We start from the raw sequence: 15,658 nt of genomic DNA, 5'->3' as shown, positions 1-15,658 counted from the left end.
ATACATCCAGCAGCAATTTTATTAAAAATATCTTTCTTAACAGCCTAAAAAGTAAAATTTTTGGATGAAAATCCTTTCCCGCAAATTCTTTTTCCTTTCAAAATTTTAACCACCAGGGTTAAAAATTCTCGAATTTATTTCAAAAATATTCAACTTAAAGTCATCATCAAGATATTTTCAAAAGGATTTTTAATACTTCCCATGTGCGGTTTTATCCCGAGTTTTTTTTTTATTTTCTTCGTACGCGTAGCAGCAAAACATTAAAATAGGATTACAGACTTTTTTTTCCTTTATTCATCCTTATTAGCGAGTATCAGATGATAATGTTTCTTTTGGGGTTTTCTCTCTCAAAAAAATTCATTTTCTCCTCTCATAGCCAGCAATAAAGGATGCGACGGGGAAAATTGTATGAAATAAGGTGAAATTTACATCACAGAGAGTCAATTTATGTCCTGCAGAGAGAACATTTTTGAGGGGAAATATCAAAAATAGGGGAAATTGAGAGAGAATTTCAATCAACACAGAGATGCTGTGTATGTCTATGAAAATGTAAACCATCCTGCCTGATATCACACAGGAATTGAAGAGAAAATGCACAACTCAGTTGGTATTTTATCACAGACTCGATCGAACGGCTACGGATATATTCGTGTTTTGTATTAAAATTTTATTGGACTCAAGAAGAAAGTTTTTGGAAGTTTTATCGAGATTATTATTATTCTTATTGTTATTTTGTCATCATTAGTCTCATCCCAAATGTGCGTGGGAAATTAAGTGAAATAATTGCCTAAAAAAAAATCCACGATAATCTAGCGCTTGTTGTGAAATTTCTCATCATTGGATAGCACAAAAAATAAATAAATATTTTTATTACAAAAGCGAGGAGCAACAGAAAAATAAACAGTGAATTGAAAATGACATAATCAAAAAGATGAGAAAAAGCCATGGAAATAACGTGTAATAAACATTTCAATCAAACAATAAAGATTGCTACAATTGCCTACATTCCACATATAATAAAGAAAATTATCTGACACTGGAGAGACATTGACATTCTCTTGCTTTATACATATTTTTATTTTTGTGAAGTGCTTTGTGCGTTCGAAGGAAACAAAAAAAATAAAGAAATATAAAAAATAATAAGGCAAAGAAATAAAATAACAAAAAAACAAAAGAAGATATGAAAGGAAAATCTCAACAAATAAATTAAATAATGATATTTCGCTCCTTTTTTCAGTCTCAACACACTTCTGTCTCTGTTTACTGTATTCGGTGTAATATAATATTGAAGTGTGAAGACGCTCTTGTCAAATAACACGAAGAAGAAGGGTGCAAAAATTTTTTTTTATTCTTAAACATTTAGCCTCGTTGTTTACAAGAAGAAAGTAAAATATTCATATGTGATGTGAGATATAAGAAGAAGTAGGTGTATATGGTGTAATAATATACGTAATATATATAGGGTAAGTTTGAAAAAATGAGAGGAATTTTTGAACGGTGAAAATTCTTTACAGTTATTACGTGAGGAATGTTACTTTTGATGATTCAACGTAATTAGATTGATTAAAGTGAAATTGGATACTGAAATTTTGGCAATCAAGGAACTTTTGATAAAGGATTTTAATGCTGCAATTTTTAAATAAGCCGGTGATTTTATTTTGTAAGATTATGTAAACCCGAGTGGACAACTTGATATAATGTCTGGTTCAGTATTATCCAAACTTTTTTGAGCCAATGGCATACATTAGTGAAAAGTGTTAGTCAAAACCACATACAGCATACGCCTCATGGCACTTTAAATTAAATTCAACGGCACATCAGTGTTCCGCGGCCCACAATTAAGCACTGGTCTATTTAATAACTATAATTACTTGTCTGAACAATGGATTCTACTTAACTTCGGAACACCGGAACATTCCATAAAAATATCATCCATAACAGACAATGAGCATACTCACCTAAATGAACGTTCTCATTAGTATACTCAGTCAATATAGTTGAGTATGCTTAATTTTGTGAAATCTTGTCTATTCGGGCATTTGCCAACTATAGAAAGAATCTAATTTAGAATAAAATCTATCAAAATATAAAACAACATTCGATATATATGATAGGTGCATACCCTGAAGGTAGAAGAAGAAGAACAAATTTCTCTTTTCAATTGAAATCAGTTGAAATAATTCATAAATTTAATGAAATTTGAGAAGAGCTTAATTTGATTTATCTTCTACAATCTTTTGCAAAGAATAAATCAGTCCGAGTACGAGGAGAGCTATATTTGTCACAAAAGTTCACGTGCTGTTTTATGGTTATTCGGAGTTCCTTTGGGAAAAATATGAGGAAACACCTCTCATATTTCTTTTATGAACATAAAGAATTTAGACTTTGCTTTGAATAAACTTTACTAGTAATTGTGCATTTTAAAAATCGTAGAATAAGTGTTGACTGAATATTTTTTGACTGTAAAATTAGATTAAAATGAGAGTGACTAGTTGTACCTTTTAATTAAATTCTTTAAGTATAAACAAAACCACATATTTTTAGAATTTTTAATGTATTTCGACGACAAACTAGAGCTCGTTCTGAGGCATTCCAGAATGCCGTGGCATACAGTTTGGACAACACTGCATTAAACTTTTACAGTTATGCTGTTCAATTAAAATGATCCAGTGGAATTTTAATGTTTTTCGAAATTATTGCTTAAATAAAATAAAATGCAATCAATATTTTAAAGAGCCCTTTAAATAGTCAAGCCAGTAATTTTTTGAGAATAATTTGGATTTTTTTTTGTGATTTGAGCAAAACGTCAGAAAATCTATGAAGCTTTGAATTTTTATAATTCGGGACAGTGAAAGAATCTTGGACTTTTCCGGTTAAAAATGAGTAAATTGAAAATGAATGAAAATCTTTAATTAAGTAAATGTTCAAAATTTAAAAACTTAAATTTAAATTTCAAATTCCTGTATATTTATTAAACATCTTACTCTTACTATTTATTGATAAAAGTAAAACAGCCTGAGAAAAACTGTAAAGAAGTCACCCCCTAAAAATATTAAATCTTCCAAAATCCTCTCAATTTTTTCATCTTTACCCAAAAACACACATATATATATATATATTTAGATATAAACCCTCTCGATCTACAAGACATATCACCGATAAGAAAGTGTCGAAAATTGAAACGATTCCACACACTTAAATAAAAAGAAGTAAAAGAAGTAAAAAAAATATCGCAAATAAGAAAAATAAGAAGTTGATTTCGGTTAAATTGAAAGCGATAAAACAGTAAATTTATGATTGAAAGCATCTTACAAAAAGCATATCAAGTTGCGATGATGGAGAAAGTTTGTTAAAAGAAAATCTTAGCGAAGCAACTTTTTACGTGTTCTTGTCCTCTACATTTAAGTGACGAAACTTACACTTTAAAGAAAAAAAAAGAAAAAAAGAATCTTTTTACTGTGTTCGAATAATGGCATGACAAGTTGTAAATAATAAAGTAGCTGAGCTGTTAAAATTAAATATATTTTCTAATAAGTAAGCACTGTGCTGTTCCATCAAAGATAAAAAAAACGGAAGGGAGACGAAAGCAAAGCGACAAAAAAATTTTTTTGATGACAGTATAACGAGTCAATATAAAGCAGTTGAGGCAGCAACGTAAAAAGAGATTAAGGAAGAATTTTGTGGATAATAAAAAGATAAAAAAAACCAAGAACTATGAAACATCTTTTCGGATTACTTTTGTTTCAAATTTTCACAAATAATTTTGCGAATGGTGAGTATTTTTTTGGTCTTATTTGTCTTGTGTCTGTTGCTAATAAGAAAAGTTTTCCGCTCCTTTTATCTGTGGTGCGAAAAAATATTTCTTTTTTTTTTCTGTATAATTTAACAATAGAACAAGCAGTATGGCTTTTAATGTGGTTAGAGAAAATTATTGTCACAGCGACAAATGGAAACAAAAAAATGTCGAAACAATTTCTTCCACTAAATTTGCGTTTCAAATTTGAAATATTTTTTTGGATGGAGGAAATAATAAGAAAATATTTTATTACTATAGTAATTATTCATCCAAAAATTAAGGAGATCTGGAGAAATATTTGAGTTTTTACAAAAAAATTTGTCTAAAGTTTTAAATTTTTTAAATTTCAAATTTTTTAAATTCAAATATTTTAATGTAAAATTTTAAAATTTAAAATTTAAAATATTTAAGATTTAAATTTTAAAATATTACAAAAATTACTAAAATTACCAAAATTTACCCTTAAACCAAGGTCAGAAACTATCAATTTCACAATTTTTACGATAATGTTTGACTATAGATATTTAGTTCAAACATTGCAGCTTTCAATTTTACAGAATTAAAGCTTACATTTTCAAGTTAAAGCTAAGTATTTGAGTGTTTGGCATAATACCGAGAATTTTAAGCCAAGCCACACAGTGTAATGTGATAGTTTAATAGGAATGGCGCAGAACTTTTAAAAAATCTAAATGCCCTTTAGCATATTTCCTTAACTCTTTTGAAAGCTTCAAGTGAAAAATTTTGTTAAAATTCAGTCATGATGCATTTGAGTTTTTCTGAAGGCTTCATGAGAATCATATGACTTTGTATTTTCCATACCTAAAATTACTGTCTCATTGATACTTTTAAACTTTTTTTAAAGTCAACAAAAAATGCTAAAAACAAAAAATTCGACAATAAATATTTAAACACAAAAAATCTTTCTCAAATTCTTTAATAAGTATAAGTCTTGCATTAAAAGAGCTAAAAAATACTTTATAAAAAAAAACTTTTAAAAAAACCTCGTTTTTCGCGTAGACTAAAAAGCAAAATAAATTTTATTTTGTGTTGTAGAGAAATTGGTTTGAAAGTTGAGACGACAGATGAATTACATACAAGCACCTTGATCTTATCGTATAGTTCTACAACTTTAAACGAGGGCGCTTATTGACAGAGCTTCATCAAAGTTTTGCGCCCTCGTTTAAAGTTGTAGAACTATACGATAAGATCAAGGTGCTTGTATGTAATTCATCTGTCGTCTCAACTTTCAAACCAATTTCTCTACAACACAAAATAAAATTTATTTTTTGCTTTTTAGTCTACGCGAAAAACGAGGTTTTTTTAAAAAGTTTTTTTTTATAAAGTATTTTATTTTCAACTTTTTAGTCAAATGATTATTTAATTTAATATTTTGATAATCTTGGAACATGTTTGAAGGGCATAAGTTTGAAGAACTAAGCTAGCCCGATAGGCCAAGCTTCGCTTGGCTTAAGTTTGAAGAACTAAGCTAGACCGATAGGCCAAGCTTCGCTTGGCATAAGTTTGAAGAACTAAGCTAGACCGATAGGCCAAGCTTCGCTTGGCATAAGTTTGAAGAACTAAGCTAGACCGATAGGCCAAGCTTCGCTTGGCATAAGTTTGAAGAACTAAGCTAGACCTATAGGCCAAGCTTCGCTTGGCATAAGTTTGAAGAGCTAAGCTAGACCTAAAGGCCAAGCTTCGCTTGGCATAAGTTTGAAGAACTAAGCTAGAACGATAGGCCAAGCTTCGCTTGGCATAAGTTTGAAGAACTAAGCTAGACCGATAGGCCAAGCTTCGCTTGGCATAAGTTTGAAGAGCTAAGCTAGACCGATAGGCCAAGCTTCGCTTGGCATAAGTTTGAAAAGCTAAGCTAGACCGATAGGCCAAGCTTCGCTTGGCATAAGTTTGAAGAGCTAAGCTAGACCGATAGGCCAAGCTTCGCTTGGCATAAGTTTGAAGAACTAAGCTAGACCGATAGGCCAAGCTTCGCTTGGCATAAGTTTGAAGAACTAAGCTAGACCGATAGGCCAAGCTTCGCTTGGCATAAGTTTGAAGAGCTAAGCTAGACCGATAGGCCAAGCTTCGCTTGGCATAAGTTTGAAGAGCTAAGCTAGACCGATAGGCCAAGCTTCGCTTGGCATAAGTTTGAAGAGCTAAGCTAGACCGATAGGCCAAGCTTCGCTTGGCATAAGTTTGAAGAACTAAGCTAGACCGATAGGCCAAGCTTCGCTTGGCATAAGTTTGAAGAACTAAGCTAGACCGATAGGCCAAGCTTCGCTTGGCATAAGTTTGAAGAGCTAAGCTAGACCGATAGGCCAAGCTTCGCTTGGCATAAGTTTGAAGAGCTAAGCTAGACCGATAGGCCAAGCTTCGCTTGGCATAAGTTTGAAGAGCTAAGCTAGACCGATAGGCCAAGCTTCGCTTGGCATAAGTTTGAAAAGCTAAGCTAGACCGATAGGCCAAGCTTCGCTTGGCATAAGTTTGAAGAGCTAAGCTAGACCGATAGGCCAAGCTTCGCTTGGCATAAGTTTGAAGAGCTAAGCTAGACCGATAGGCCAAGCTTCGCTTGGCATAAGTTTGAAGAGCTAAGCTAGACCGATAGGCCAAGCTTCGCTTGGCATAAGTTTGAAAAGCTAAGCTAGACCGATAGGCCAAGCTTCGCTTGGCATAAGTTTGAAGAGCTAAGCTAGACCGATAGGCCAAGCTTCGCTTGGCATAAGTTTGAAGAACTAAGCTAGACCGATAGGCCAAGCTTCGCTTGGCATAAGTTTGAAGAACTAAGCTAGACCGATAGGCCAAGCTTCGCTTGGCATAAGTTTGAAGAGCTAAGCTAGACCGATAGGCCAAGCTTCGCTTGGCATAAGTTTGAAGAGCTAAGCTAGACCGATAGGCCAAGCTTCGCTTGGCATAAGTTTGAAGAGCTAAGCTAGACCGATAGGCCAAGCTTCGCTTGGCATAAGTTTGAAGAACTAAGCTAGACCGATAGGCCAAGCTTCGCTTGGCATAAGTTTGAAGAACTAAGCTAGACCGATAGGCCAAGCTTCGCTTGGCATAAGTTTGAAGAGCTAAGCTAGACCGATAGGCCAAGCTTCGCTTGGCATAAGTTTGAAGAGCTAAGCTAGACCGATAGGCCAAGCTTCGCTTGGCATAAGTTTGAAGAGCTAAGCTAGACCGATAGGCCAAGCTTCGCTTGGCATAAGTTTGAAGAGCTAAGCTAGACCGATAGGCCAAGCTTCGCTTGGCATAAGTTTGAAGAGCTAAGCTAGACCGATAGGCCAAGCTTCGCTTGGCATAAGTTTGAAGAGCTAAGCTAGGCCGATAGGCCAAGCTCCGCTTGGCATTAGTTTGAAGAGCTAAGCTAGACCGATAGGCCAAGCTTCGCTTGGCATAAGTTTGAAGAACTAAGCTAGACCGATAGGCCAAGCTTCGCTTGGCATAAGTTTGAAGAACTAAGCTAGACCGATAGGCCAAGCTTCGCTTGGCATAAGTTTGAAGAGCTAAGCTAGACCGATAGGCCAAGCTTCGCTTGGCATAAGTTTGAAGAGCTAAGCTAGACCGATAGGCCAAGCTTCGCTTGGCATAAGTTTGAAGAGCTAAGCTAGACCGATAGGCCAAGCTTCGCTTGGCATAAGTTTGAAGAACTAAGCTAGACCGATAGGCCAAGCTTCGCTTGGCATAAGTTTGAAGAACTAAGCTAGACCGATAGGCCAAGCTTCGCTTGGCTTAAGTTTGAAGAACTAAGATAGACCGATAGGCCAAGCTTCGCTTGGCATAAGTTTGAAGGACTAAGCTAGACCGATTATTATTATCTAGAAATTTAAATATTAGCTTTAATTTAAATTTGATTTTTGATAATAAAAATAAAGTATTTTCGATACTTTCCATCATGAGGACAAAAACGTAAAATTTTATGTGAAAATGCGTGATGAAAAATATTAAACTCCAAGAAAACATTAGAAAATAGCTAAGAAAAGTATGAAAATGGAAAATTTTATATTAAAACATTATAAATTATCAAAAAAGTATGAAAAAGAATTGAAAAAGTACGACAAAAAAAGTTGGAAAATTTGAGACTTGAACTCTTGACCGGCTTGGAATTTTATAAAAATTATCTCTTTAAGGACTACGTAAAAATACGTACGTAATGCGCGTAAAGCGCGTACGAAAAAATTAGTTAAAATTAATTAATTATAGCATAACTAAGCTATATTGTGATTAACTAATGCTTGAATATTGCATTGTCATCGAGAACACACATGCATGAAAAATTTCAGCTCGATTGGAGCAGTAGAAGTAGTCGAAAAATCGATCACAAGATTTGACCTCGACAAACAGACAGACAAGGAAGCAAGTTAAGAAAAACAAGGTAAAAAGAAGGATCAAATCAAATTAAAAAGTATTAAAAAGTATCTTATTTCTAAGTGAGGGGAATTTTACTCTCAATTAATACAAAATTTGTGAAAAAAATTGTTTGACAAAATTCATGTGAATTCAAAACCAACAATTTTGGATGTTTGCTTTTCTTTAAAAAGTTTCAATGTTAAAAATGAAAATTCCCCCACCTGACATTCAATCTTTTGGAATTTACTTTTGAAATTAATTTTGTTAAATTTTCCCAGACATGATAACTTTTACGGTTTAATGATTTGTATCGATGTGATGCAAAAATTTGTAAAATTTCTTATTTTAGTCTTTATAAGTTAAATTTAGAAGCTCTCAACAGTCCCAGAAATATGATTGAAAATTCTTGTTATTCACTTATTGAAAATACTTTATTTATTATCGGAGATTTCATGAAATATAATACTCATTCCAAGGCCATTTAATAAAGAGATTTAAACAATAATATTTGTTTTCATTATTTTCGATCTTTAATATTTACGAGACCATAAATATCATTTTGTTTTTAAATTTTTTTCAATGTCCAACAAACATTTTACAAATTATATCTTTAAAACAGAGGAACTAGGAGGGGGTAAGAAACTGGAATTTTGTCTTGAGGCGTAACTAGGGAAGAGGTCGGGGAAATTGTCTTTTTGAAAAAAATTCTTCAATTTTATAAAGTTTCTTGATGTCAGGACAAGAACTGGGAATTTTAGAGAAAGTTATGAGTCGATTCCGTCCTGAGTGTCGAGTCCTTGTCTGGGACCCGAGTCCCGTCTTGAGTCTTAGGTCCACTCTTGAGTCTCGAGTCCCGCCTTGAGTTTCGAGTCCCGTCTTAAGTCTCGAGTCCCGTCTTGAATCTTAAGCTCCGTTTCATGTCCCGAATCCTGAGTTCCGGTTGGGGTTCCTAGTCTTGAGTCCCAGTCCCTTTTTAGTATCGGTCTCTTTCTGAATTCCTGAGTCCCGGCCCCGTTTTAAATTCTAGTCCCGTCTTAAAAACCGTTTTCCAAGTCCAGAAAAATTCTCGGAAAAGCTTACAATTTGATAAATTCTTAAGTATGCAATATATGATTCATAGCAAAGACAACAATATCCCAAGTTAGTTAATTGATCTTATATCCGGCACCAGCCCATCGTGACTCTGGCATGATGCAAGATTTAAATCAATTTATACTATTCGGGCTGCAAAATTCACTACTTTAAAATTTTCTATTAAATCTAAAAAAATTTAAAAATTGAAGATCAAAAAGTCTCAAAACAAGCATAATCAAGTCTAGAATCAGAATCAAATTTCATAAAAGAGAAGAAAAAAAAATCTTGACTTTTCACATTTGCAAAATTAATATTCATATTACATCACATTTGAAATCTTTCATGCGATTAATTTTCATATTCATATTATGAAAGCTGCTTCAACATAAATCTCACACCATAAATCTCGTGCATTTTTTTTTTGTTCCATCCGAGAGGGAGGTTGAGTATTAAATTTGCATGAAATTTATATGAATTATTCTTCTTAGAAAGAATTTCCATACAATCATTTGCAAAATTAATTGGTTTCATGAGAAACATTTAATAAAAATTCATTTAAAATGTTCTGTAAATTTATGTCAAAATGCCTGCCTTTCTTTGTTCCTTTTAAATTTTCTATATTATGTTGAAAATTACTTTTTTTTTTGTGTTTTATTGGAAATGGAGTGTCGTAATCTGAAATCAGAAATACAATTTCTACAGGAATAATTTTCTTTTATGTTTAAAAGTAATAAAAGTAAATTGTTATGTGATTTTTGTGTTACCAAGGTTCTTTTGCTGTAGCTTCAAAGTCATCTTCAATTACTTTGTTTGCTATTTTTGTCAGAATTTTCTTTCTGTAACTAGAAGAATTATTCTTGAAATTGGATCAACATTTTGAGTTCTTTGAATGTTTAAATATGTTTATTTTTGGTGTAATTAAAAGTTTTTTTTGGAAGTCTACGAAATGGAGGGTAGTCAAGTGTCTTACTTGTTTGTTTAGTTACTTACTGGAACCATCCTACGACTTGGAGGCTTAGGTTACAACAATTGTGATTCTGTCCCAACAATGACATTTTCTTTGACATTTTCCTTTCAAAGTGTATGTCCTATTCAGCCGTTGGGTCTCAACTGAGTCAAGTTTCTTAAAGCATAAGATAAAGGACGAAGTCTTGGTCAAAACATTTTCATTTAAAAAAGCTTCAATTTATTTCATTCTTAAAGGCAAATTTCAAAAGTTATGTTAAAATTAGCTTTTTTAGACATCCTGCCCTAACCGAAACGCTTGATAGCATAATCATGTAACCAAAATTTGAACTTTTTGAAAAAATTTTAATTCCTTCTCTTTCCAAATGTTTACGTAATTTTTTAACTTTTCCGAAACATTTCTGTTTTGAAGATTTTAAAGTGTCCCAAAAACATATAAAAGCCTTGCTTTTCCTCCCCTTTAACACACCCCTCTTAAATATCACCAAATTTTAATTTGAAACACAAAACATTCAATTCTACAAATTTTCCAGACACTGCACACATTTACACAGATTATTCGCTAATTTTCATGCCAATTACAAACTTTTTAAATTTTCTTTCATTTCAAGACAATCGACAAAATTTTCAATAATTTTCCGTTCCTTCATGAAATATTCTTTTGTAATAATTCTCTATTGTCGTAATCCGAATATTTAATTCAAACAAAACACAAGAGAAGTTTTTTTTTTATATATTTTTTTGCCATTCAGCTTACAAAATTCCGATAGAAAATTCTCTTTCTTTTCAAAAATTTTTCAATGGCAAATGTTCTTTGTGATTTTATTATATTATATTATTTTCTATGCGATTACTGTACCATTCATAAAATTACACAACAATATCTAGTTGAATAGTTTTCCACAAGCTTGGAGAAAATTTTAAAACGACAGCAGCAACAGCAGCAATAGTGAAGAAAATAAGAAAAGACTTTAAATGAAATAAAATGACTGAAATAAAGTTTAGTAATATAAAAGGCACATTCATATATATAAACAGACACAGTAAGACAGCAAAATAAGTCTTGAAAATGGTACTTTAATTTAGGAGTAAAAGAGATTTGTTGTGTAAATATAGGAAAAGTTATGGGGGCTCTTTTCTGTGTTCCTTTATATATTTTAGCATGAAATTAAACAGACAATGCTGCAGGGTGTTGGAATTTCTATTTTGTTTATTTGTCTTGTCTGTTTTTCTGTGAGAAATATCTTTATTAAATGTAATATGGAATGTGTGATATCTTCATTTCTTGGGAACTATGCAGTAAGTGTAGAGTAATGAGTGGAATGTATTTTCAAAGGTTTAAGGGCCAAAATTATGCCAAAATCCTTTCTCCAAATAGACATTTGCTCAATTTATATTCCACAAATTTTTAAATCATTTAACTATTTAATGCCTTAATTGGTTTGGACTTTGAATTGAGCTTTCCTCGAATGCCAAACATAATTAGACAATTTTTGACAAATCAGATGATTTTTTACGAGACCCACTTTCATTCAATAACACTTAAATGCTTTACACTGCATACCAGGGATCCAGAGATTCAGGGATCCAGAGATCCAGGGATCCAGAGATCCAGGGATCCAGGGATCCAGGGATGAAAGAATGCCAACTTCACGTGAGGACAGAGAATTTGTGCAAACTAGGTGACAGAGTCAGAAACAGTGTCAGATAGAAAACCTTTTGCTGTAACCTAAGTTCCACATAGGAGTATGGCTTCAGTAAGTAATCGAGGACGTAATCCAAAAAGGGATAGGGTGGTGAATTTGGGGGCAAACCTTCTCAACAAATGATATTTTCTGAAGTAACATCCATCTTCAGCCACAAGCACAAAATACACAAAAATTCACAATTTATTAATTCTTAAATTTATCCTTTAACTTCAATTCAGTTTTCCCAATAATCCCAACATCAATCTGAAAATGTAATGTTTGCAATAAAAATCAAATTTATATAGGAACATGTTACCTATATGATATTTATTTTTTGATGATTCGCTCAATTTGAGATATTTGTATACACAATGAATATTGCAAATAAATGGATATTTGCAGATATGCATTCATATTTCATATTTTGGTAAATAAAATATTTCAAAGCAAATTTAAAGAGTAATCACATTCTGTGTTCTACTTTAAGTTTTCTTGTATTAAAGTTTGTGAATGTTAAGTTACGATAGTGAATGGGAGAATGTTAAGGTTTTTTCATTAATTAAAGCGTAGTTGAGTGTCGGTGTTGGAATGGTTTAGTACTTCGATACTTAATTATTGAAATATCGATCCTGTAATCTATGAGTTTGAGACTCGGTAGGAGAAATTGTTCAATTTTTTCTTTTTCGAATCATATGCAGTCACAACGTGTTTAAAAGCCTCTCTATCTAGGCTAAAAGCAATTATGTCCTCAAATTAGGGGTTCTGATCGCACTATATACTGAGTACAGAAGCCTAGGGCACCCTAATCCCTAATGAATCTGGATCACAATGATCTAAATCGCAAAAACTTCGTTTGTTCCTCAATTACACAGAAAAAGCGCTTCACATACCCCATTTACAAACATCAAACCACATCAAACTTACCATCCCTTATAAGAGTATTTTCCACTCTTATCATTTAAATATTTTCAAAACACAAGCAGCAGCAAAAGAAGAAATTTCTACGAATGTCTTATAATTTCCAGTATATTTTTTTCATCCACAAAGCAAATGCTCATTATTTTTGTATCTTTGCTGCTACTGTGTGCTATATCATTGCCTTTGCTAAGTCAAAAATGACTTTTTTTTAGCTAGAAAATGAAGAAGAGTAAAAAATAATGTGAATATGAGGAGTATGAAATGAAAATAAGGCACGAGACAAAGAAGAAAATTTTTGCACAACTTAAGACAATAGAGGCGAATAAAGACGACAAGGAGGAAGAGAAAAAAGAAAGTCTTTTTTGATATCAAACCCTCATCTTGATTGAATCATAAGAAGAGCAAAAGATGTCGAAAAGATGTTGATGAGAAATATAAAGAGAAGAAAAAAAGAAATATCGAGGAAGTGGGTAAGGAAAAGAAGGAAAGAAAACTTCAAATAATATAATTCAATTAAAAGCAAGAAAAGAATCATTGTGAGCGACAATTTTTGCTGTCTTTTTATTCCTTGGATGTTTAAATTTAGCACCCAGTGTTATCAATGTTCAAGAGAACAAAAGATGTACTTGTTGTTGAGATCAGAGTTGGGATAAGAGTGCTTATCTAGCAGAGAATTTTTATAACAGACTGCATTGTAGAAGGAATTCAAAATATCAAGGTCAATTTGAGATATTGGAAAATTACTTGATTGATCTCTTTCTTATGGATTATTTCGAGCTATTGTGAAATTGTATAGAGATTAGTTAGCAAGCTTGAATCTGCAAACTATTCTTGCTACGTGGGTTTTATCAACAAAGAAGCTTAATTAATCAATCAATTTTAATTTGATAAAAGAGACATTGTGACACAACGGTTGTGTTAAACTTTGACTGAATTTCAAATTAACTTCCAGGTGGAACAAGGAAGGGGTTTTTAATTTTACGACGATAAAAGTGATCTTATAGCAAATTTTGTGCTTTAGTAATTCGTAAGCAAGCATGTTGATTTCTAGAAATATTCCCGAATACCACAAGTCGTCCAATATTTCCAAAAATCAGCACCCCATGTAACCGAAATGTTCTATATGTAATGCTCCTTAGAACCATCGATGTAATGCATGTGGATAATTTTGTTTGCATGGGATCAAGACTCTCGTAATGTTGATTAATTAGTCCGGTTGTTTGATTAATTAAGTGAGTTGCTTTATTGGACATTACTACACTTACTTACTTACTTACTTCACTGGTCGTACAGATCAGTTGTGATCCATGACCTCCCACAAGAGTCGCCTGAAGCTGGCTCTATCGCTGGCTTCTATTTGTCAATTTCTGATACCAAGTTCCCATTACTACACTTTTATGTAAATCAAATGACTTTAAACAAAACACGCAAACCTGCGTTCTTGGACGAACTAAGGTACAGTTGGAAACTGCAGGCATGTGCACCAAAGAAGCTGGATATGCTGATCCACGATACATGGTCTCGAGAAATTTCGGGCAACGGGATTAAAATTTTCGAGATTTCGAGGGAAATTTCGGGATCCCGAAAACAATATAACATAGTTCATAATCGAATCCTACTTTAAACTTGACCTAGGTTATATTGAATGTAACCAATATTTTTTCTACAAATTATTTCACAAAACTTGAAGAATTTTTATATGACTTCCTTAAGATGATCCCAGCTGGGCGGCACCAACCGTCCCTGTGGTAGCCAAATGGCAGTCATGCGGCGCTGCCGGCTGCCGACTGCCTTGAATCAAGGCAGAACGATATTCGCCATACGACTGCCTTTCTGCCTTGGTGGCGCTCCCAGATGTCGATTTATCCGCTTGAGCGGCTGCCACACAACCGCCATTGCCGTTAGATTGCCTTGCCTTTTAATCGCCGTGGCGGTGACATAAAGGCGCTTATGCGGCGGTCATCAAGGTAATATAAAGGCAATGCCTTGAAATTGCCTTCTGCCTGCCTTTTTACTGCCTTCTGAAATCTGTAATAAAACTGTTATAATTAAACATAATTTAAATTTTATTTTTCAGTTAATTCTCTTTATTTCATAAAAAATATAAATTTAACATTTTATTATTTTTGTCCTCATGAATTCTCCGGATTGATGTGTGCATGTAATTGCTCTCGTCATCCAACTTTTCGTACACTCCTTGAATCATCATGACAGCATCGTGAAACAAACAAAGATGACTTGAATAATTTTTCACATGAATTCGACCTGAAATGATAATTAACATTAAGTTTAATATTTTTTATGCATAAAGTGAAAAAAAAACTAAATACATACCATCATAATTTGTCCATCCAATCTCTTTATTATTAAAATGTTGCATCTTATTCCGAAAACACGTGGAAAGGTTCTTTTGTTATTAACGGTGTTCACATGGCGATCATTGATTTTCCTAAATCATTAAAAATTTGATTTTTACCTGTAAGTCCTTTCTCTAACGAGGTGATTGGTTTTTGTATAATATACTCTCGTCACGAATTGTCTTCAATCTCACTTTTCACTGTTTACTGAAAAATCAAACATTTATTATCTTATTTTTTACATTATCACATAATTTTATTTAAGTTATTTTACTTACATCAATTTCCTGCTCTATTACAAATTTTTTTGAGTCCTGTTAAGTCCAATTAGCGCTCCAGATTTATTATTTTACTAATTTTTTTCATCAACGATGTTGACACTTGAAAAATTAAATCTCAAATGAAGAACACACGAAAAAAATTGTTGCACTTTTGTTATTTAAGGCGGTCATATGGCAGTCACAAGGCGGTCATATGGCCACCACGAGGTGACCTTGAGGCGATCGTGCAAGGCAAAC

At 32.9% G+C, this 15,658-nt stretch overlaps 1 protein-coding gene across 1 annotated transcript in view; it reads left to right on the top strand.

Moving 5' to 3' along the window:
* Positions 1-628: 628 nt before the first annotated feature.
* LOC139094290 (protein amalgam-like) overlaps positions 629-15,658 on the top strand; it is a 92,681-nt gene continuing 77,651 nt past the window's right edge. The window contains exons 1-2 of the mRNA XM_070645312.1: positions 629-1,463; positions 3,124-3,772. Of these exons, the coding sequence (XP_070501413.1) occupies positions 3,715-3,772 (58 nt within the window). The 5' untranslated portion in view covers positions 629-1,463; positions 3,124-3,714. The remainder of the gene's footprint in view (positions 1,464-3,123; positions 3,773-15,658) is intronic.

The sequence above is a fragment of the Chironomus tepperi genome, unplaced genomic scaffold (assembly GCF_022539635.2).
Source record: "Chironomus tepperi strain 1889 unplaced genomic scaffold, CSIRO-AGI_Ctep_v1 contig_33, whole genome shotgun sequence".
NCBI classification, from domain to species: domain Eukaryota; kingdom Metazoa; phylum Arthropoda; class Insecta; order Diptera; family Chironomidae; genus Chironomus; species Chironomus tepperi.
The sequence above is the reverse complement of the archived record's forward strand: the minus strand, read 5'-3'. Positions and strand labels throughout refer to the sequence as shown.